The sequence below is a fragment of the Doryrhamphus excisus genome, linkage group LG2, assembly GCF_037039965.1.
Source record: "Doryrhamphus excisus strain RoL-2023G ecotype Guam linkage group LG2, RoL_Dexc_Guam_v1.1, whole genome shotgun sequence".
Taxonomy (NCBI): Eukaryota; Metazoa; Chordata; class Actinopteri; order Syngnathiformes; family Syngnathidae; genus Doryrhamphus; species Doryrhamphus excisus.
In genome coordinates this window covers 22,805,796-22,825,854 of record NC_136358.1, presented here as the reverse complement: position 1 = coordinate 22,825,854, position 20,059 = coordinate 22,805,796, and the positions used below count along the sequence as shown (strand labels likewise).

Genomic DNA, 20,059 nt, shown 5'->3' with positions numbered 1-20,059 from the left:
ACTTTCTGGAAAGGATTGATGATGCTAACCAAGGTTCCACTGTATATGCTTTCATTAAAGACCAGTAATGGGTAATTTAATTACTAATTGTCACAAGTTATGCTCTATAAGCCCTCAGCCTCATGGTGCTGTTTCAACATTTCAACATTTTCCTTTTACATGATGCCTTTCCCCACAACTTTTGCTGTCTTTTTTACCTTTTGTATGAAAGTGCACCCCTGTTTGACATGAACATAATGCTCTGGCAGTTTTTATTCGCAAATGATCCAACAAACAATATTTCATGTGTATTTTTCACAGCTTAGTGCAGATGACAGACTATGACTGATTTGAGCTTTCTACTCGTTCGCAGGTCGCCATGGAAAGGTCTGCCAGAACTGACCAATGAGAAGGGCCAGTACTGCCCCTTCAGTTGTGAGACCCAGGCCTGGTCTTTGTCGTGTGTGCTGGAAGTTCTGCACGACTTGTAGAACGCAACGTCGTGGCTCTTTCATGAGCTTAGCATGTGGCGCATTCAGTGGCTTGACAACATGTTGCATGTTAAAAATCATTTCTAGGTAAATGGTAGAATTTGTCATCCTATCGTCCTTTAACGTCTTTGCATAGACCAACATTTACTTGGCCTGTCTTCTGACTGGTACGCAATGTAAACAAACTTCATTCTTCATGACCGTGAACTTAATTCACATATGTTTGGACTTCAGAGAGGCCGATACAGAAACCCGGTGACGCAGTTAGACATTTCACAGTACACCAATCACAATTTGTACAATCATGCTGATTTTGGGTTGACAAAGTAGCAGATTTGAGTAAATCATGAATTTTGTAACTTAATAGTAAGAGTCGCTTTTGAATAACTTTATTCCAACACCATAAGATTAAGATATGCCTTTATTCGTCCCTCAGTGGGGAAATTTGTATTGCACAGCAGCAAGAGTACAGAGTCAGTTAAGCAGTACAAAATACACAATATAGAAAAATAAACAGTATAAACAACCCAAGTATTAACAAAATCAATAGTTTTTCCCAGAGAAATATATGTATCTGAACTGAAATGACATGTCTTTGAACTAGGGATGCTCCGATGTATGGGCCGCCGATTATTATTGTTCGATTTCCGTAAAAAAAAACATACAAATGTACAAAATCCACATAAATCTTTCAAAGCCGATCACATAATCTGATCGCAATGCAGTGGCAACCTGACAGCTCATGTCACGACAACACAAACGTGACATGAATGTGCATGTGCGCTGTGTCAGGTCGGGTTCCCGACACCCGTAATCCGCCGACCAGGAATGCACCAACTCGTGTTGTCACGAGAATCAACACTAAAACCTTAATGGTTTGTGTTTGACAGCTTGCATTGTTCTTTACGCGCTTTGCCTAGTGGTGAACGGCCGCAGGTAGCTAACTAGCTAGAATTATCTGCCTAGCTTTTTGTTTTCGGACTCCGAATGTGATTGTTTTTTTTTTTTTTAAACAAACAAGCGATGTTGGTTAGTTTGGAGCCCGTTTTTGTCCCATCGGGAAGTGGATAATCACGTCCTTCGGGTACGTACTAAATTGTTCAAGTGTCTATTCCCAACACCCGTAATCCACCGACCAGGAATGCACCGATTCGTGTTGTCACGAGAATCAACACTAAAACCTTAATGGTTTGTGTTTGACAGCTTGACACAGGCCATACTAATCAATGCCAGTGTGTTTGATCACTTGTCTTGCATCGTTCTTTACACGCTTTAGCCTAGTGGTGAACGGCCGCAGGTAGCGAACTAGCTAGAATTATCCGCCTAGCTTCTTGTTTTCGGACTCAAAATGTGTTTTTTTTTTTAAAAACAAACAAGCGATGCAGGTTAGTTTGGAGCCCGTTTTTGTCCCATCGGGAAGTGGATAATCACGTCCTTCGGGTACGTACTAAATTGTCCAAGTGTCTATTGGTGTCAAGATGTTGTGTCCTCCAAACCTGTGTGTCGTCGTTTAATGAACATTAGCTATTTGCTAGGGGTCCCTGTAATGGTCTACTGGCTACCCTGGCCAATCAAATCACATGTACAGTTAATCCACTCATGAATAATCAGTATCACAATCGGCAGCATAAAACGGAGCATCCCTACTTTGAACGCAACCCATTATTGCTCATAATGTTCAGGTTTGATTCAAATGTTCTGCTTCTAGTGTTGGAATATTCGGTTCATTTGGAGCTGTTAATACAAATATACTGTACATAATCTTTCTGTTCATAAAATACAGTAAAAATGTGCATATTTCAGTGACATGTAATTCATTTGAAAACGAATTCACCTGAAATTGTTGTTTGAATTGTAATAATTTAATCGCCCTAATAAAGATGATACATGTATTTGACTGGGGGGGTGAAATGTTCTGGAGGCTTGGTTGTTTTTGCGATGAACTGAACATTTCTTTTATATATATTTGTATTTTATATGTATATATTTATTTTATGTGTGTGCAATTTATGTGACAATTGTTTCTTGTTGTTTTTTTTTAAATCAGAATTGAAGTTAAAGTGAAATAATCACTGTAATGACCAAGAAACGGAAGCTCGTGTACGAATTTATAGGAGCAGTGAAGCCTCCAGTTCAGAAGATGGCGGTAGAGATCCTGAAGGTTTGTTGTCAAGCGCCTGTGAGACAATGAGGAGGGGGGAAGAAGGAATCGTTCCAGTGATCCGCCATATTGGCTTTCCTCAAACGCACTGTCGTCTCTACGATTTATACTGTCAAGAAAAAAAATGTAAGTACTGTTTAGAAACGTTCTTGTTGTGAGTAATATTTGAGCGTTTAGTGTGTCTCGTTGTGTGACGTGTTTACATAGACATTTACAGCTGTCAAAACGTTGCCGTTAATGTTGGGAAATCTATGTGGTGGGTCATACGGGTCGGACAGTGTTGTTTTCCATGTCACGGCGACTGCAGTCGCTAATCACATCCACGGCATCGCTGTGAACTGGCCTTTTCATGGTTAAAGTGTGGAAATGCGAATATACTTCATGTGAATGCATTGCGATTCAGTTTTTCCTGGCTTACGTGGAGATGAAGTACAGAATGTAAGCGTAAAGAAGGCAAAGTCTTAGCTAACGACGAGGCTAGTTAGCAGTAGCCACGTAGACTTATTAGACGGTTTGCTAATTCAATACTAAGGATCATAAACCGCAACATAATGCTACTCTTAGAGTATATATATATGTATATTCCATATAATACTGAATTGAAAGAGTTGCGTTAGCAGGTTGGTTCATAAGGTCAAGTGTTCCAAAACAAATGAGTGCTGATGTTTTGATGGACTTGAATTGTGACAAATGTAAAACGTAGTTTTGAGGAACATTGTTGCTAAGCATGTAGACCACCTATGTAAGCCACTCATTAATTAATACGATTATTCATTCAACATATATTTGTGTCTTTCAGTTTTACAGCGATGACCCAGACGGTTCAAACCAACGGGGTTCAACCCCTCAGTAAAACCTGGGAATTGAGCCTTTATGAACTACAGAGAACTCCACAGGTAATGGTCTGGTCCTTAGTGTTTGTTTCTCTGTACCTGGGACACATACTGTAAGAGCCTAAAGTCAAAGCGTCTCACATTATCCCCTCTGATATGTGCATTGTAACACATTTAGCTTAGTCTGTGTATTATTCTCCTAAAGTCATGCTAATCGCATGTGTGTGTTTTTATATGATTGCTACAGGAAGCAATAACAGATGGACTGGAAATTGCAGTTTCACCACGGTCATTGCACAGCGAACTCATGTGTCCTATCTGTCTGGATATGCTGAAAAACACAATGACAACCAAAGAATGCCTGCACCGCTTCTGTGCAGATTGTATCATCACAGCATTAAGATCTGGGTGAGTTTTGTCCTTCCTTTTGTGCTTGTGGTTGTCTTGTTTGCTGGAGGGGGTATTACAAGAGAGAGACAGGCTTATTACTGTCCATTTTATAGTGGAAGATCTGAAAGGGGGGCTGAGTTCAAATCCACCCTCGGCCATCTCTGTGTGGACTTTACATGCGTGGGTTTTCTCCGGTTACTCCGGTTTCCTCCCACATTCCAAAAACATGCTAGGTTAATTGGCCACTCCAAATTGTCCATAGGTATGAATGTGAGTGTGAATGGTTGTTTGTCTATATGTGCCCTGTGATTGGCTGGCCACCAGTCCAGGGTGTACCCCGCCTCTCGAGAAACGTTTGGGATGGTTCTGAGTTTTTTTTTTTTTTCTAACACAGCTCACTGTGACATCACAGATAGCCTTGTGAGACGTCACCGTCTCCTTATATGGGCATGCCAGGGTACAATCTGTATCAGCTCTTGGCTGTACAAGATGAATGGGATTGTTTTGGACATCCAAGGCTGAAATAGTGGCAGATTGTGGAAGATCTAGAAAGCTTTGTGTGCGGGTTATTGTGTGTAGCTGCTCTATAGGAGTCCAATGCTCAATACAAAGGGCCCAAAATGAGCACAATAGGTCCCCTTAAAATCTTGTCGAGGCTTCCATGATCCCTCCAGCATTCATCTTTATTCTTAGTGTCTCACAGTCGAGCACCAAATGCTGGTGGGCGTGTCTTCTTTTTCTGAGCTTTATGATGTTCGTTGTCTCTTGCATGATGATTTTCCCTTTCTTTGATGCTTGTACAGGCACTTCTTTTTCTATTATTTACTATTTTTTAACACATGCAAATTTATTCATTGTTTTTTTTTCATGCAGTCTGTGATTATTTACATTTTTTATTTTTAAGGAATAAAGAATGTCCTACATGCCGCAAGAAGTTGGTTTCAAAGAGGTCGCTTCGTCCAGACCCAAATTTCGATGCACTGATAAGTAAGTGTATTGTGTATCGTGGATTATTAATCACCTGCAGAGAACGATGAGTTCATATGCTGTTATCTCTGTCAACCAAACCAAAGCAAGTGCCGTCTGTCTAAAAGCCACCGAGGCAAATATTGTGTGTAAAATGATGGATGAACTCAACTGGGAGTACAACAAACATGTTGCTCTTTATTTGGCCAAGCAACAGGATCACGGTTGTGTTGTTTACATCAAATTAATGAGGAAATGAGCTCCCACTTGGGGGGTTCGATGCTAAATCCAAGTATTGACATTCTACATGTCTATCAGGGGTGCAAAGTAAGGATCGACTGATACATCAGGCGGCCGATATTTGCGTTCTTTACTTGAATCGGTATGTGGGTTCGCCGATGTATTTTTCCGCCGCATGATTTACAGACAGGCATCCGCCGGGCAGCTTTGTGTTGCCGGAGGACCCTGCGACACACGCAGTCGCGGTACCCCCCAGGTGCAGAATTAGCATATATGAGGCATTGCTTTCTGAGCAGTATCTTTTGATGAGAGCTGTTCCTGCACCGATGTGGAGGGGGGTGATAAAAACAATATTGTGCTGTAATGTTTAAAAGATGTTTTAAAGATACTGTACCCCTTCCAGGTAAAATTTACCCCAGCCGGGATGAGTATGAAGCACACCAGGAAAGAGTGTTGGCCCGCATTAGCAAACATAACAACCAGCAAGCCCTGTCCCACAGCATAGAGGAAGGCCTGAAGATCCAGGCGATGACCAGGTAACCCTATCTGACACCCCCCACCCCATAAGCAAGAACGCTAACGGCTAACTCCAGTGAAGTTTCCTGCAGTACGCACTGCTGCTGTCTAACATCCTGACTGGACAAGGAATTCAACCCTTCACTGATGCTATCCCTTTTGCCGCCAGATTACAGCGCGGTAAAAGACAAACGGTGGAGAATGGCAGCGGAGTTGAGGACAACGGAGACTCCTCCCACTGCAGCAACGCATCGGTCCACAGCAATCAGGTCATCTACCATTTACAGCACAATCCCATACATTTCCATTCCCTTTTCACACCGACGGAGATGCTTCTCCAAAAGCAGCGAGGGCAGGGCGAGGTGTTGGAGGGTGGGGGGGTACAACGTCCAGCTCAGCAGCCAGATAACTAGGGGTGCGGCCATTGCTATTTTCTGGCCCATCATCATCTTTAAAGAGCCTGACCTGCCAATTCCTATTTTGGCAGATTTTTAAAATAACTGACAACATACACTTTTTAATGTCACAATCTTATTTTGATGAAAGACATTGAACATAAGTTATGCCTTTATTCGTCCCTCAGTGGGGAAATTTGTATTGCACAGCAGCAAGAGTACAGAATCAGTTAAGCAGTACAAAATACACAATATAGAAAAATAAACAATATAAACAGGGCGACACGGTGGACGAGTGGTTAGCGCGCATACCTCACAGCTAGGAGACCAGGGTTCAATTCCACCCTCTGCCATCTCTGTGAGGAGTTTGCATGTTCTCCCCCCGTACATGCGTGGGTTTTCTCCGGGTACTCCGGTTTCCTCCCACATTCCAAAAACATGCTAGGTTAATTGGCCACTCCAAATTGTCCATAGGTATGAATGTGAGTGTGAATGGTTGTCTGTCTATATGTGCCCACCAGTCCAGGGTGTACCCCGCCTCTCGCCCAAAGACAGCTGGGATAGGCTCCAGCACCCCCACGGAAAAAGCGATAGAAAATGAATGAATGAACAATATAAACAACCCAAGTATTAACAAATCAACAATTTTACCCAGAGTTATATACAAATATAGTTTGCAGATTCTATGAAATGAAATATATGACCAGTCTATACACTATGAGATCTTGCTAGTGAGTTAATATGAGGCATTATAGAACATGTAGTTCTGTCAGGTCTGCTTTTACTGAGTGCAGGCCATCTGCAGCCCATGTAAGGAATTTATTTACCCTATTTTCCCGCACTATAAGGCGCCTTTTAATTTTCTCAAAAATGGACGATGTGAATGTGCGAAATGGAATAGATTCTACTTTCTTGAGATGCACCAGTATCAGCCATTGAATAGATCATAAATATCAGGTAGCTGCCAGAAGTTTGCGAACCAGCGGTCAGACTACCACAATGGAAAAGGAGCGTCTCACCCCTTGTGGTCAATAGACGCTTTCAGGGGTGTCATTGTGGAAGATACGTTACCCAGCTCACTTTGTCCTGTAAAATACTGGTGCTCTGTTAAGAGTAGAAACCATACTTGTGAGTGAAACCTCCAAATCAAAGGAGAAAATCTCCACCTGTCACATCTCATGATGTTTTCTTTCCAAAGTTGTTGTGGCAGTCTCCCTAAAAAGAGAAGTTGACACGGTGTGCCTTTTTTTGTTGTTGTTATGTTTGCCGTGCCAGCAGGAGGCTGGTCCAAGTATAAAACGCACCAAGACGAGCGATGACAGCGGCCTGGATATGGACAATGCTGCGGAGAATGGAGGTGGCGACTCTGTGATTGACGGCGGTGCCAGCGAAATTGAATTGGTTTTTCGGCCTCACCCCACACTGATGGAAAAGGATGACGGGCACAACAGGTAACAATCATCACGCCAGCTGGAATTTTAAAGGACTTTGTTCCTTGTCTATCTGCATTATTGATTATTATATGACACCTCCTGAGATTGAACAGGAAGGAGCTTGTTTGACTAAACTGTTCCGTTTGTGTTTCTCTCACTCACTACAGTGTGGAGTTTGTGCCGCGCTACATAAAGACGTCTGGCAACGCAACGGTTGATCACCTTTCCAAATACCTGGCTGTCCGACTGGCTTTGGAGGAGCTGAGAAGAAACACGGAGGCCAGTCCTGTCAATGTGGAGGCGGCGTCGGAGAAACAATACACCATTTATATACCTACTGCTGGCAATCAGTTCACTGTGAGTGCACACACACACACACACACACACACACACGTGTCACTCATTATTCATTTTCTACCGCTTTTCCTCACGAGGGTTGTGGGGGTGCTGGAGCCTATCCCATCTGTCTTTGGGCAAGAGGTGGGGTACACCCTGGACTGGTGGCCAGCCAATCACAGGGCACATATAGACAAACAACCATTCACACTCACATTCATACCTGTGGCCAATTAACCTAGCATGTTTTTGGAATGTGGGAGGAAACCGGAGTACCTGGAGAAAATCCACGCATGCACGGGGAGAACATGCAAACTCCACACAGAGATGGCCGAGGGTGGAATTGAACCCTGGTCTCCTAGCTGTGAGGTTTGCGCGCTAACCACTAGACCGCCGTGCCGCCCGTCACTCATTATTTCAGTTCATATTTATTCGCACAAAGTAGACTTTGGGGAGAGGCGGGTCACACCCTGGACCGCTCACAGTTGGGTTGTCATGGACTAATATTTAATGTTTACATTTATCTGATGATCTGAAATTGTCCATAGGTGTGAATGGTAGTTTGTGCCCTATACATGCTGGGATAGGCTCCAGCATGCCCCCACCCTGGTGAGTATAAGCGGCATAGAAAGAGGATGGACTATTTTATTGAAAGGAATATACAGTATTGCCATGTTGTTGGCTCATGAAGGAAATACGGCATGAAATATTTTCCCAAATGTGAGTGCTGTGGTCTTTTTTGCAAAGTAGCGCGTGTGTAATTCTGATTATTTTTGTCTCCGTAGGTCCTCAATGGTTCCTTTTCTCTTGAGCTGGTCAGCGAAAAGTACTGGAAGGTGAACAAGCCCATGGAGCTGTACTTCGCTCCCACGAAAGAACACAAGTAGAAATCCCCAGAACGAGTACGGGGCCGTGTACACCGACGCGAAAAGGGGAGGGACTCTGGTTAGAGATGTCTGTTGTATTTTTGTGTCTTTTATTTCCACGTGTAGGAGGACTGCAGCCACCACAATAGACCACTTCTGATTCTACCTGGGACCGTCCTGCTTTATTATACTATACTATATTTCCTGATAAATTGACGTTTTCTCCATCTTCTATTGAATCTGAACTTCTTGCTACTGTTTTTTTTTTTCAGGCATGTCAGCGAATAAGACGTGTATTTGAATACGGGCAGGATGCCGGGTGTACAATACCTGTACAATAATGGATGCTGCATTTTGTTTCTTCATTGGCCACTCGGCCATCTTTGTTCCATGACAGTTTGTCTCCCTCGTCGCCACGTTTATATACACATAAGCAAATAAGCAAACATTCTGCATTATGGCTCAGTTGATGTCCCCCTTTGTGTGCATTTTGTGTTGTAGTGTTCCCGTTCAAACTTCTAGCTTGATTATTCATGTCTGTATTTCTCAAAAATGTCATTATCCTGATATTCCATGTTAAGTGCCATTTTGTTACATTAAAACTAACTGCCAAAACACAGGCTTCTTCCCTCTCTTCAGGCAATAGTCTCGCCGTGTCCTGGGTCTTCCCCGAAGCCTTCTTCCCGTTTGGACATGTCCTGAACACCTCCTCGGAGAGGCGTCCTAACCAGATGCCCGCACCGCATCATCTGGGTCCTCTCAATGTGGGAGGAGTAGCAGTTCTACTCTGAGTCTCTCCCAGGTGACGTTGATTGCATTGTGGTGAAAACTCATTTCAGCCACTTGTACCCGGAATCTTGTCCTTTCAGTCACTACCCAAAGGTCATGACCTTGGGTGAGGGTAGTAACGGAGACACACCGGTGACTTGGCCTTTTGGCTTCGCTCTCTCTTCACCACAATGGACTGATCAGAATGGCGCACCCCCAAATTCGCCCTACACCAACTTCCGACATTTTATTTATTTCAATATATAAACATATTAATTTTAACATTGGCACAAAAGATTATTTAAAATTAATATCTATAATAAGTGGGGGAAAACCTCTTTGTGGTAAACGATAATTACATCAAATTTTATGTAAAAGGAACTATGAGCCATTATTTAAAACAATACAGTCAACAAGCATACTTTTGTATTGCCGTTCTTCTTTATTAGCATATTAGCTCTTAAACTAGCACACAAACGTTCAAAAATGAGCGAGTGAGACCTCTCACACTGACACAAACATGTTTTTTATAACAGTGTCAGCTCAAAATAAGATGAGTTTATTTATGATTTTAAATTCTAAATGTTTGTGAATTAAAAAAGCCTATTTAGGAACATTCAATAACGATTATTATAAAGATTTACCTCAATGCAACTTTGCTTTATGAAATACATCGCAACCTTTGAGTAGGAAGTTGCGCACGCAACTTTCAAGCCCAGTTTTGTGCGTAAGTTTTTTAAATGAGGCCCCTGGACATCAAAATAACAGCGCTTCTGGTCATATCCTGTTTACCTGTGTTGTCAAGTCGGGGGTTTTCTCCGGGTAACTTCTCCCACTTTGCAAGAACAGTTGGTGACCCCAACTTCATGTAATAATAACGGGGTTTAATGATTGATTGTTACAAGATAGAAAGCCCCGCTTTCGCAGAGCATCAAAAAATTGAATAAAACTCTTGCTGTTCCTCCCCACGGAAATCTTTAGTAAAAGGCGAAAGATTTATACGATCTGAAGAGAAACAAGAGTGTATTGTGGAAATGCCGGCGCCGTGGTCACCCCATTCCGACACCTACAAGTGTTAGTGATGGTGCAGACCAAACTATGTCACTTGATTTAAGAAGCAGCACACAATGCAGGCGTTGAGTGAGCTGACTTGTTAAACAGCGCCCTCTGTTGGATCTACAATGCAGCACACGACACCGTTCCGTTTCATCTTTCACTGTGTTGTAAATAAACAATGTACCCCCTCATATTCGCGATTTCATTTCTCGGCTTTAAAATATTTGACTAATAGAATTTAAATAGTACTAACTATGAAATAGCAAATAAGAAGCAGCGTACGGCGTAGAAATTAATTGTGAACGGCGCCCCCTGCGGGCTACATGGTGTGACTGTGTTTATACTACTACACTAACTCACAGATATTAGAGGCATTGACTTTTACACGAGAGAAAGCCCCGCTTTCGCAGGGCATCAAAAAATTGAATAAAACTCTTGCTGTTCCTCCCCACGGAAATCTTTAGTAAAAGGCGAAAGATTTATACGATCTGAAGAGAAACAAGAGTGTACTGTAGAAATGCCGGTGCCGTGGTCACCCCATTCCGACACCGACAAGTGTTAGTGACGGTGCAAAGTTTAAATCTTATTCACTCCGTCTTTCCTTCCCTTTGTCCAGTGACCTCCTAACCAGTATAAAGGCTGAACAGGCACGAAATGTCGTTGTTTGCTACCTAAACTTTATTACAAAAACGGAAATGTTGTCATATTCGCAAAAATAAAAGTCTCAAAGCATCAAGTTCAACAATTGTTGAATTATACCTTTTGTGAAGTTCTCATTAGAATTATATATGTTCACAGATTTGCAAGAGGGCATAACTTCTTGCCAACAATGTTTACAACTTAAAGAAAGTTTAATCGTTTGATCGCGGTTTTATGCTGAAGCTCCGAGTTCACTCACAAACGAGCAAATGTACTTCCGGTAGCACTCCACTATCACTAAAGCGTTAGCTAAACTGGAAACTAACTGTTCTTATAAATTATATTCATACTGTACTTATTTAGTTGAATCCAACTATCATATTGACGGACAGATGTGTTCTCGTCAAATAGCTAACCAGCTAGTGTGTTTGTAGCATACCCAAAAATCCTATTGTCCTCCCAGAATCCCTTGCGTCGGAGAAAATATCACTTATTACATGCCTGTATGTTTGTATGGAATGCGTTTAGATGTGAAGTGACGGTGTTGCTATACAGTAGTAATACTACATGGTAATCACTGGAGTTAATAAGACGTAGACTTTGCACCATCACTAACACTTGTAGGTGTCGGAATGGGGTGACCACGGCGCCGGCATTTCCACAGTTCACTCTTGTTTCTCTTCAGATCGTATAAATCTTTCGCCTTTTACTAAAGATTTCCGTGGGGAGGAACAGCAAGAGTTTTATTCAATTTTTTGATGCCCTGCGCAAGCGGGGCTTTCTCTCATGTTGAAAGTAATGACTCTCAAATCTCCGAATAAGCGTGACAGTTAAAATATTTGCCACATTTTGTAGCTGGTAGATAAGCCATTTCAACGCCTATACGCTGCTTATTAGTTTAAGTACTATTTAAATGCTACTAATATAATATATATTTCAAGCCGAAAAATGAAATCGCGAATATGAGGGGGTACAATGTTTATTTACAACACAGTGAAAGATGACTAATAACAGGAAACTAACTATTTTACTATCCAAAACGGAACGGTGTCGTGTGCTGCGTTGTAGATCCAACAGAGGGCGCTGTTTAACAAGTCAGCTCACTCAACGCCTGCATTGTGTGCTGCTTCTTAAATCAAGTGACATAGTTTGGTCTGCACCGTCACTAACACTTGTAGGTGTCGGAATGGGGTGACCACGGCGCCGGCATTTCCACAGTACACTCTTGTTTCTCTTCAGATCGTATAAATCTTTCGCCTTTTACTAAAGATTTCCGTGGGGAGGAACAGCAAGAGTTTTATTCAATTTTTTGATGCCCTGCGAAAGTGGGGCTTTCTAATTTGTTAAATCAAATCTATATTGGAAGCAATAATCTAGTTCGTAGTCACAAGGTGAATTGATCACGATCTTTGTTTACATTACGTGTCGACAGAGGGCGGAAGAATTGCATGTTTTCTTTCCAACCAGTTTCTCCAGCAGGTGATTTAATTGACCATCTCTTTCTCGCAAACCGAAGGAGGGTTAATTATTAAAATGACCTGCTTTAGTGACCTGGCCCTCCATGGCATGAGTTTGAAACCCCTGGTTTATTTACATGGTTGTTTCACACTGAGAAATCCTTATGGAAAACGCAAAAATGTCTATAATGTGCAAATGAAGTACATTGTTCGGGCCAAGAACTAGCCTCGGGGCCACAGCTAGCGACTAGCTTCAGCACACACTGGCTCCCAATCTAGGTGTAGCATTCCTTTCTATGTTGCTATGTGAAACCAATGCATTTTAGGAAGGATGTTATACTAAAATACTCCACGTTGGACGTGTTAGCATAAATGTACTTGTTACTACCTGCTCACAGCATGGATAGAAAACCTTGCTGGAGCTTTTTGGAGGCGTCACGGATAAGAAACACCTGCGGTTTGTGAGGTAGCTCCTCCCATCGGGTCTGTCATGACGTCAGGGTAAACATGACAACACGTGACACAACCAGGAAGTGTGCTGGAGGCTACAGCGTCTGAATTGACATCACAGCCGCTCGACTCCATTTGACCGTTTATTCCATTCCTTACAAACAGCGCCATCTGGTGGACAAGTTAGATGGAGATTCTTTCCACACAGTTATCTAGAAATGCACGGATGTGTATGATATGCTAATAACAAAGCTAGCATCCCAGGACTGACAGCATTTTCATCCTAAGATGTTCAATGGAGTCTGTTAGTCTGTTAGTTAGAGAAAGGCTTAGCTGTCGGAGTGTAACAAGGTTGTAGCAGCAGGTGGTAATAATCCGTTTGCCAGGATGTGGTGATCAAAGACTGCAGTCACCTTGGATACCCTTTGGAAACGGAAAGTGCAAGTGATGTAACCAATAACCATTAATGACAATAACAGATTTATTTATTTATTCATTCATTCGTTTTAAAGCTATGGCTATTGTAAATTCCCTCATTGTTAATGTAACGTTTAGTAAAGGCATTGTTCAGGGCAGACTTGGGTTTGTACCAGGCAACTTGCGGGGCAACTAAGGGGTCCTGAGTAGGACCACAGCTAGCCATTCGGTACGTCAGAAGGCTTGCTCTCGTACTGTATATGCCTGTCTGCGTTCGTGATAAAGGTAAGTTAATGGGCTGTTAATCGTTCGCGGCTTATTATTTATATGCAAATTAGGTGGCGAATATCTCCCATTGTTTTGTGTGCGCCAGTGTATTGTACTGACAGTTCTAGTGCTAGCTGACCTGTTGCCGCCATTTCCAAATACAGTAAAGTCTCGTTATTATTGTCGGGAGTCGGAAAAAATATCGATATAACCGGACTGTCGATATATCCGATCCTGCGCCGAACTGCATTAAAAGTGGGCAATAATGCACTCGACATTGTTCTATAGTATAGTTAGTATACATATACATATACATATAGTATAGTATACATTGTTCTATAGTATAGAACAATGTCGAGCAGCTTAAATCAATCTTTGCTTAAGGATTTCAATACCAAAAAAGAACACGGCGAACGGCTGCTTCCAGTCAACTTTATTTTTCACACTTCCACCACCAGAGCACAGCACACACACCGATTCCCGCACTTCCTGGTTCACAGGTCATGCTCAACCCACCCCACATAGCTGGCCAAACACATGCCTGCAACAGAAGAACCAACTGCATTCGTGGTTTCTCTCGTGTGTATAGAATCTATATACACGAGAGAAACCACAAACGCCAGCATGTACATATGAAAAACAGTGATTATTGCAAGCGATAAAAAGATATCTGAATACAACACAATTAAATACATGTATTTGTACGCTTGTGTCTTCGTTGGAATAGGTGTGTATGCTATGTCAGTTGGTTCTTCTGTTGCAGGCATGTGTTTGGCCAGCTATGTGGGGCGGGTTGAGCATGACCTGTGAACCAGGAAGTGCGGGAATCGGTGTGTGTGCTGTGCTCTGGTGGTGGAAGTGTGAAAAATAAAGTTGACTGGAAGCAGCCGTTCGCCGTGTTCTTTTTTGGTATTGAAATCCTTAAGCAAAGATTGATTTAAGCTGCTTTTGTATCGATATAAGCAGACCAAATTGGCTGGCGGGAGATGAAAAGGGCATCGTAGTAACCAGATTATCATAATAACCGGGTATCGTACTAACGGAACTAATTATATCATAAAAGACTAGAAATTTGCCGGGAAATGAAAATAGTATCGTAATAAGCAGTACTTTGATATAATCGATATCTGTAGACTAGGGACCGCGGTCTAAATAAACGATTGTGATTGGTCCATTTCAAGATTTGCAAGGATTGGTTTGCAAATTACCACTGGAATTACGCAGTCCATGTTTTACCAACACCCAACAAGTGAAGCAACCCAGTGAAGCATAAACATAAATATAAATGTAAAAACATTGTACATTTTACATGTATTAACATGTACTACCCTCTTAGGGTAAACATGGTGTATTTTCTGCAGAAAAAAACACCAGATTTTCAGATTTACAAATTTCCAAAATTTTTGAAAGGTAAATCCAGAAATTTAGTGTTCATCGTCTTTGTCCTGTTCCTTCTTTTCCAAATCTATGCAAGGAGGTTTATTTAATTCATGCCATTTGGAATCATGCAGGACTTTTGGTTGGTTGGTTGCTGTCAAAGCAGTCTGGATGTTCTGGTAAAATCTGGAAAAAATATCGGAAAAGACATCATTGTGCTGATTTCCATTGATGCCTCAAAAAGTTAGTTTCATGACACAACAAAGGAAGACCCACCTTTCGATTTGTCTTAAATTGTCTTCCATCTTTTGATTGGCTATCTGGGTTAAAAATTGAATATATTCATGGGAAACCAAGAGTCTGCCTTGGTTAGTGAGAGGAACCTCCAGGCTGCGGGTGCAGCGGACTGCCTAGCAAAAACAAAATACAAAACCATTATATGGCACAAACAGGAAACCTTTACTGCAAATGTTGATCCGAAATCATAGGATAAAGTCAACATCATGCTAGTAGGATGGTTTCGGAGGTAGGGGGAATAACATTTGTTTTCTGAGAAAAATAGCCCACTTTCGTTGAACAAAATACAAATTAGAAAAAAAATAGTCCACAAATTAACAATAAAAGCCATCGTTTTTGGACAAAAATTGTAAGTTTTGCACCTATTGAAAAGTACTGTATTTTCCGGACTATAAGTCACACTTTTTTTCATAGGTTGGCTGTTCCTGCGACTTATACTCCAGAGCGACTAAATGAGAAAGTGTTTATGTTACATAAAAACTGGAGACCTTTTCTCTTCAATTACCTGCAAAAAATGCCACTTATACTCCAGTGCGACTTATGTATGTTTTTTTCTACCAAATTAAGCATTTTTGGCCTTGTGCGACTTATACTCCGGAGCGACTTATAGTCCAGAAAATACGGTACTTATCCACCCCTCCTTGTGGTATCAAACAGACGTTCAAAGGCTGTCATTTCTGTTTGCCAGGAAGGTATTGAGCATATGCTGTGAAAAGTGTCATTTCCAAGGATAATTTTGCTTGAAATGAAAGTGACACAGAGAGGCTGACAAAGTGTGTGATGAAGAAATCACGAGGCTGTTCAATTCCAAAATTGAAGAAGAATTTAGTGATTTTATGAAGACGGCATTGAATGACTTTTCAGGTATTACTGTACATTCACTGTTTGGAAAAGTTAAAAAATTAATTGAATGACCCTGGGAACACCGAGGCAGGTTGGATTGAAAGGTTTACAGTGTGCGTAAAGCACTTCATGTGCAGTTCCAATCCCTCCTGGTACACTGCCACTTCCATATTATGTGTATTATTGTTCACAGTAGCGATGGCATAGTTCAGTCTGATTAGCTTCTAGCTGCTTCGTCACAAAATCTAGACGTAATCTTCCGATAGCCTACAACATCTTTATATAGAGCAACACAGACAGTCATTTGCCATGAGGTGCCATGTTGAAATTTCAGTGACCGGAGTTCCATCACAGCAAATGTAAGACACCTGATGCCTAATTGAGCCAATTAGCATTAGCATACACTGTTGTCCAAGCTGTATACTGACTACTTTGCATTTTATCAATAGTGTCCTTTTTTTAATGACATATTGAATATTTGCAGTAATGTAAGGAGTAAACACCTCTGGAACCCTGGTTAGCATGTTTTCAGGTTCACATCCAAAATTACACCCAAATGCCTTGGTTTGCAAACATTTTCCCGGTTAGCATACAAAATGTCAGGCGTCTATTTGTTTTATGTAGTAATACACTTTGTGTATTGACAGTACCGTGATGATCTTCCCTTTCTTGCTTGCAGTGAGACCAGAGTTTTTGAAACCGGACTGAAGAGCTGTTGAGAGCTAAACGACAAAAAAAGACAGATTGCATGAGTTCGATATCTGGACACTTCCTGCTTGATGAAGAACATGAACAGATGGGAATGGCAGTTCTAAATGTGGAGGGTGAAATTATATACATATATATGTTAGGGGGGCAATGATTAACAAAAATCACAGATCGTTTTCATACATTTGTTACGGTTTGATACTTTTTTGAAATTGCCAACAATTTTCTCACCTTAACGTACAGACCCAAAAAAGGACCTTGTAATAATAAGGGTGTAAAAATAAATTTATCTGATGGAGATCCATGCGGTGATATCAAAAAATTAAATTAAATTAAATTAAATTAAATTAAATTAAATTAAATTAAATTAAATTAAATTAAATTAAATTAAATTAAATTAAATTAAATTAAATTAAATTAAATTAAATTAAATTAAATTAAATTAAATTAAATTAAATTAAATCTTTCATGTTCAATTAATGTTACATTTTCTACAGCATCATCAATGTATTCAATAGGAGTCATGATTCAGTTTGTAAGTGCACTTTAAGGAGTTACATCATGATGTTGGCTGCATGAAAAAATGGGGAAAATTGCAAGAGACACATACATGGCCTGCATTCATTTTCAAACCCAAAGACAGCACACAAAGCCCGTAGGAAGAAGATTGAGGCGCTAATTACCATAGACTCATCACATGAATCAAAGTGTAACATAATGAAGAAAGCGGCTAACCAATAAGTGAGCATCATCCAGTGTCCGACACTGTACATGCATCACAAAGGGCTCAAACTTCAGCACAGCATTTCCACAAGAGTTGGCCAAGGCAGACATCTGAAAAGGCAAAGCATAGAATTCTCATCTGGGAGTCGTACCCGCAACATTCCATTCTAACGATAGCGTTAGTGATTGATCCTCACCATGTCATCAAATGTGCATTTACTATGCGAGACCAACAGCCAGACAAGGTTCTTCTTCTGGACGACAACACTTTCTGGAGCCTTCAGACAGAACCACACAAGAATGAAGGTCAGCTTGTTCTATGTTCTATATGTTCTATAAAGCAGGGGTCTCAAACACACGGGCCAAATGTGGCCCGCAGGACACTAGCTTGAGGCCCCTGCCTTGATATGAAAGTTTAATGTTAGTGCGGCTCGCGCAAGTTTGATATGGATGCTGTATGGTATCATGTACCCAGAAAAAAACATTACGTTTGATTAATGTTCATGTTAAAGGTTAAATAACTGTTAATAGTTATCCTCCCTATCCGTGTGGAAGTGGTAAGTTTTTGGCTATTTAAGTTTAAAGGAAATAACTTGAAGGCTACCATTTAGGTTGCTAGTTTTGTCATGTCTACAGGGCTCTAATAATGCTTTGTTCATTTTAATCTGAAAAAAATAATTTGTCTACCCACCAACTATATGTGGTTTCTTAAGTTTTTATTATTTGCCGTTTTATTATTATTATTATATTTATTTATTACTGATTGATTGATTTTCTTTATTCTTGATTTGTTTATTTATTTTTCATCTTATTTTGTGTAGAAAAATAAAAAGTAAGATATTTGAGAACAGTGTAATGTTTTATCACAGCTTTTCTTGTAGAAAATTGGAACCAAAGCAAAGTTTTTTTTATTTTTAATAAATGCGTTTGTTGTTTTTTTTTTGTAAAACCTGATGCAGCCCAGTCTCACCCAGACCCGAGCTCCAGTGGCCCCCAGGTAAATTTAGTTTGAGACCCCTGCTATAAAGGTACTGTAACACTCTATGCTCATCCAAACACCAGACCAGACGGGCGGAACAACAGCCGGTTTTTTATTAAGGTCAAAAGAACCAAGCTTCCTAACAAGGGCTACTGTCGCGACCATACCCCACGCCTTTTACTACCTAACATGCGGTTTCTGCCTCACTTCCTGTCCGTCACCCCTTTTCCTTCCCAACCCCGGAACATATCTCTTACACATGCGCAAACACAACGCATACCACACAATACTCCTAAGGGTCATTACAGTACAGTACGCTGCTGTGTGAAACATTTTGATATTCTTCCAGTGGAAAACACATTTGGACATTTTTTTACAAAGCAAAAGTTGATTCAATATTGAAATATTTATATTTATAATGAAAATAAGACTGCGCTCACCCTATCAATGATGATAATTCGTCCGGAGCATGAACTGGTGGTGAAATATTCCTCGTAACTATTAAGCAGCGACACAATATGGACGACATCTTCATCAACAACGCCTTTCCTACTCAGGTCCACTTTGTCCAGACATTGTTTCTTCCACTGGCAGAAGTTTTTCTCCATTCTTAAAAAATGCAAGGCAGGCGAGGATTCATTCACATTATTTTTGTTCGTCTTCCGCTTCATCTGCTTCTTCTTTTGTTGTGTGTTGGCAGTTGGCAGTTTATTGGCATTACCGCCACCTTCTGGCAAGAGGATGTAAAAGCATTTCAAGCTATTTCATATATACTGTATGTATTTTGTTTGTTTCTTTCGGCGTTTTGTTCCTAATTTTAGAGTCTATATCGCCATAAAATATCCTCGACTACCATACCAACTATCTCTTTCGCCTTTTATGCTCTGTTTCATTATTATAATTCCTACAATAAATAAACACATGCTCTGTATTTGGTTATACTGGTTACAACATGATGATATTAGGTTATTTATTTCACTCCATCGGCCATCTTTTGCACCTATACCTTTAACCTTTGCCTTACGGTGATTTATTCCGACAATTATTTCTGTTTATTATTATTGATGTACCAATAAGTAGAATGTGCCATTCAAAGAATAAACTCCAGCCACAAATACAAGACAATGATTCCAATTTACTGAAGTAAATAAGGAAAATGAGGGTAAACTACATTTCTCATCCAATTATTCCTAACCCTGGGCTCACACTGAATCCGGAGCGGCTCCGGTCCTGATCCAGTCCGGCTTGCCGCAAAGTGCTCACACATAACATGTTTTATAGTTTTAAATATCGTTTATAGTTTAATATACATACGTATAGGCTGTGGCCTATCATGTGTCATATGTAATTTTAAAACTAAGAAGTACAAAGAAGTACAATTGTTGTGCCGTGTGACCTGTGCGCTAACCACTCGGCTATTTGGAATGTTTGACAAAAAAGAAGTCATTATTTTTGTCTTTTAAGGCAAATGA

The 20,059-nt window shown here is 40.8% G+C and overlaps 3 protein-coding genes and 4 non-coding genes across 9 annotated transcripts in view; 4 read left to right on the top strand and 3 right to left on the bottom strand.

Annotated features, from left to right (window-relative positions):
* LOC131109511 (glycogen debranching enzyme) overlaps nucleotides 1–1,473 on the top strand; it is a 46,074-nt gene extending 44,601 nt beyond the window's left edge. For both annotated transcript variants that reach the window (XM_058061625.2, XM_058061627.2), the window contains exon 35: nucleotides 353–1,473. In XM_058061625.2, the coding sequence (XP_057917608.2) occupies nucleotides 353–470 (118 nt within the window). In that variant the 3' untranslated portion in view covers nucleotides 471–1,473. The remainder of the gene's footprint in view (nucleotides 1–352) is intronic.
* Nucleotides 1,474–2,594: 1,121 nt separating this feature from the next.
* rnf2 (ring finger protein 2) lies at nucleotides 2,595–9,221 on the top strand. Of its 2 annotated transcripts, none has more exons than XM_058061630.2 (9): nucleotides 2,595–2,757; nucleotides 3,431–3,527; nucleotides 3,712–3,872; nucleotides 4,759–4,841; nucleotides 5,464–5,596; nucleotides 5,746–5,845; nucleotides 7,250–7,422; nucleotides 7,572–7,761; nucleotides 8,526–9,221. In XM_058061630.2, the coding sequence occupies exons 2-9, from the start codon at nucleotides 3,441–3,443 to the stop codon at nucleotides 8,625–8,627; spliced, it is 1,029 nt and encodes a 342-aa protein (XP_057917613.2). In that variant the 5' UTR covers nucleotides 2,595–2,757; nucleotides 3,431–3,440; the 3' UTR covers nucleotides 8,628–9,221. The 2 variants fall into 2 exon arrangements, with proteins under 2 accessions (XP_057917613.2, XP_057917612.2); XM_058061629.2 differs by having other exon boundaries at nucleotides 7,247–7,422.
* A 1,064-nt stretch (nucleotides 9,222–10,285) lies between these two features.
* LOC131110071 (U5 spliceosomal RNA) lies at nucleotides 10,286–10,399 on the bottom strand. Its single transcript, XR_009120835.2, has one exon. It is a non-coding gene; the product is annotated as a U5 spliceosomal RNA (small nuclear RNA).
* Nucleotides 10,400–10,824: 425 nt separating this feature from the next.
* LOC131110075 (U5 spliceosomal RNA) lies at nucleotides 10,825–10,938 on the bottom strand. The gene has a single exon (XR_009120839.2). It is a non-coding gene; the product is annotated as a U5 spliceosomal RNA (small nuclear RNA).
* A 796-nt stretch (nucleotides 10,939–11,734) lies between these two features.
* LOC131110076 (U5 spliceosomal RNA) lies at nucleotides 11,735–11,848 on the top strand. The gene has a single exon (XR_009120840.2). It is a non-coding gene; the product is annotated as a U5 spliceosomal RNA (small nuclear RNA).
* A 440-nt stretch (nucleotides 11,849–12,288) lies between these two features.
* Nucleotides 12,289–12,402, top strand: LOC131110069 (U5 spliceosomal RNA). Its single transcript, XR_009120833.2, has one exon. It is a non-coding gene; the product is annotated as a U5 spliceosomal RNA (small nuclear RNA).
* Nucleotides 12,403–14,572: 2,170 nt separating this feature from the next.
* tyw3 (tRNA-yW synthesizing protein 3 homolog (S. cerevisiae)) lies at nucleotides 14,573–19,274 on the bottom strand. The gene is made up of 6 exons (XM_058061631.2): nucleotides 19,028–19,274; nucleotides 17,806–17,886; nucleotides 17,621–17,719; nucleotides 16,828–16,899; nucleotides 15,314–15,447; nucleotides 14,573–15,223 (listed from the first exon to the last, which is right to left on the bottom strand). The coding sequence occupies exons 1-6, from the start codon at nucleotides 19,256–19,258 to the stop codon at nucleotides 15,085–15,087; spliced, it is 756 nt and encodes a 251-aa protein (XP_057917614.2). The 5' UTR covers nucleotides 19,259–19,274; the 3' UTR covers nucleotides 14,573–15,084.
* Between the last annotated feature and the right edge of the window lie 785 nt (nucleotides 19,275–20,059).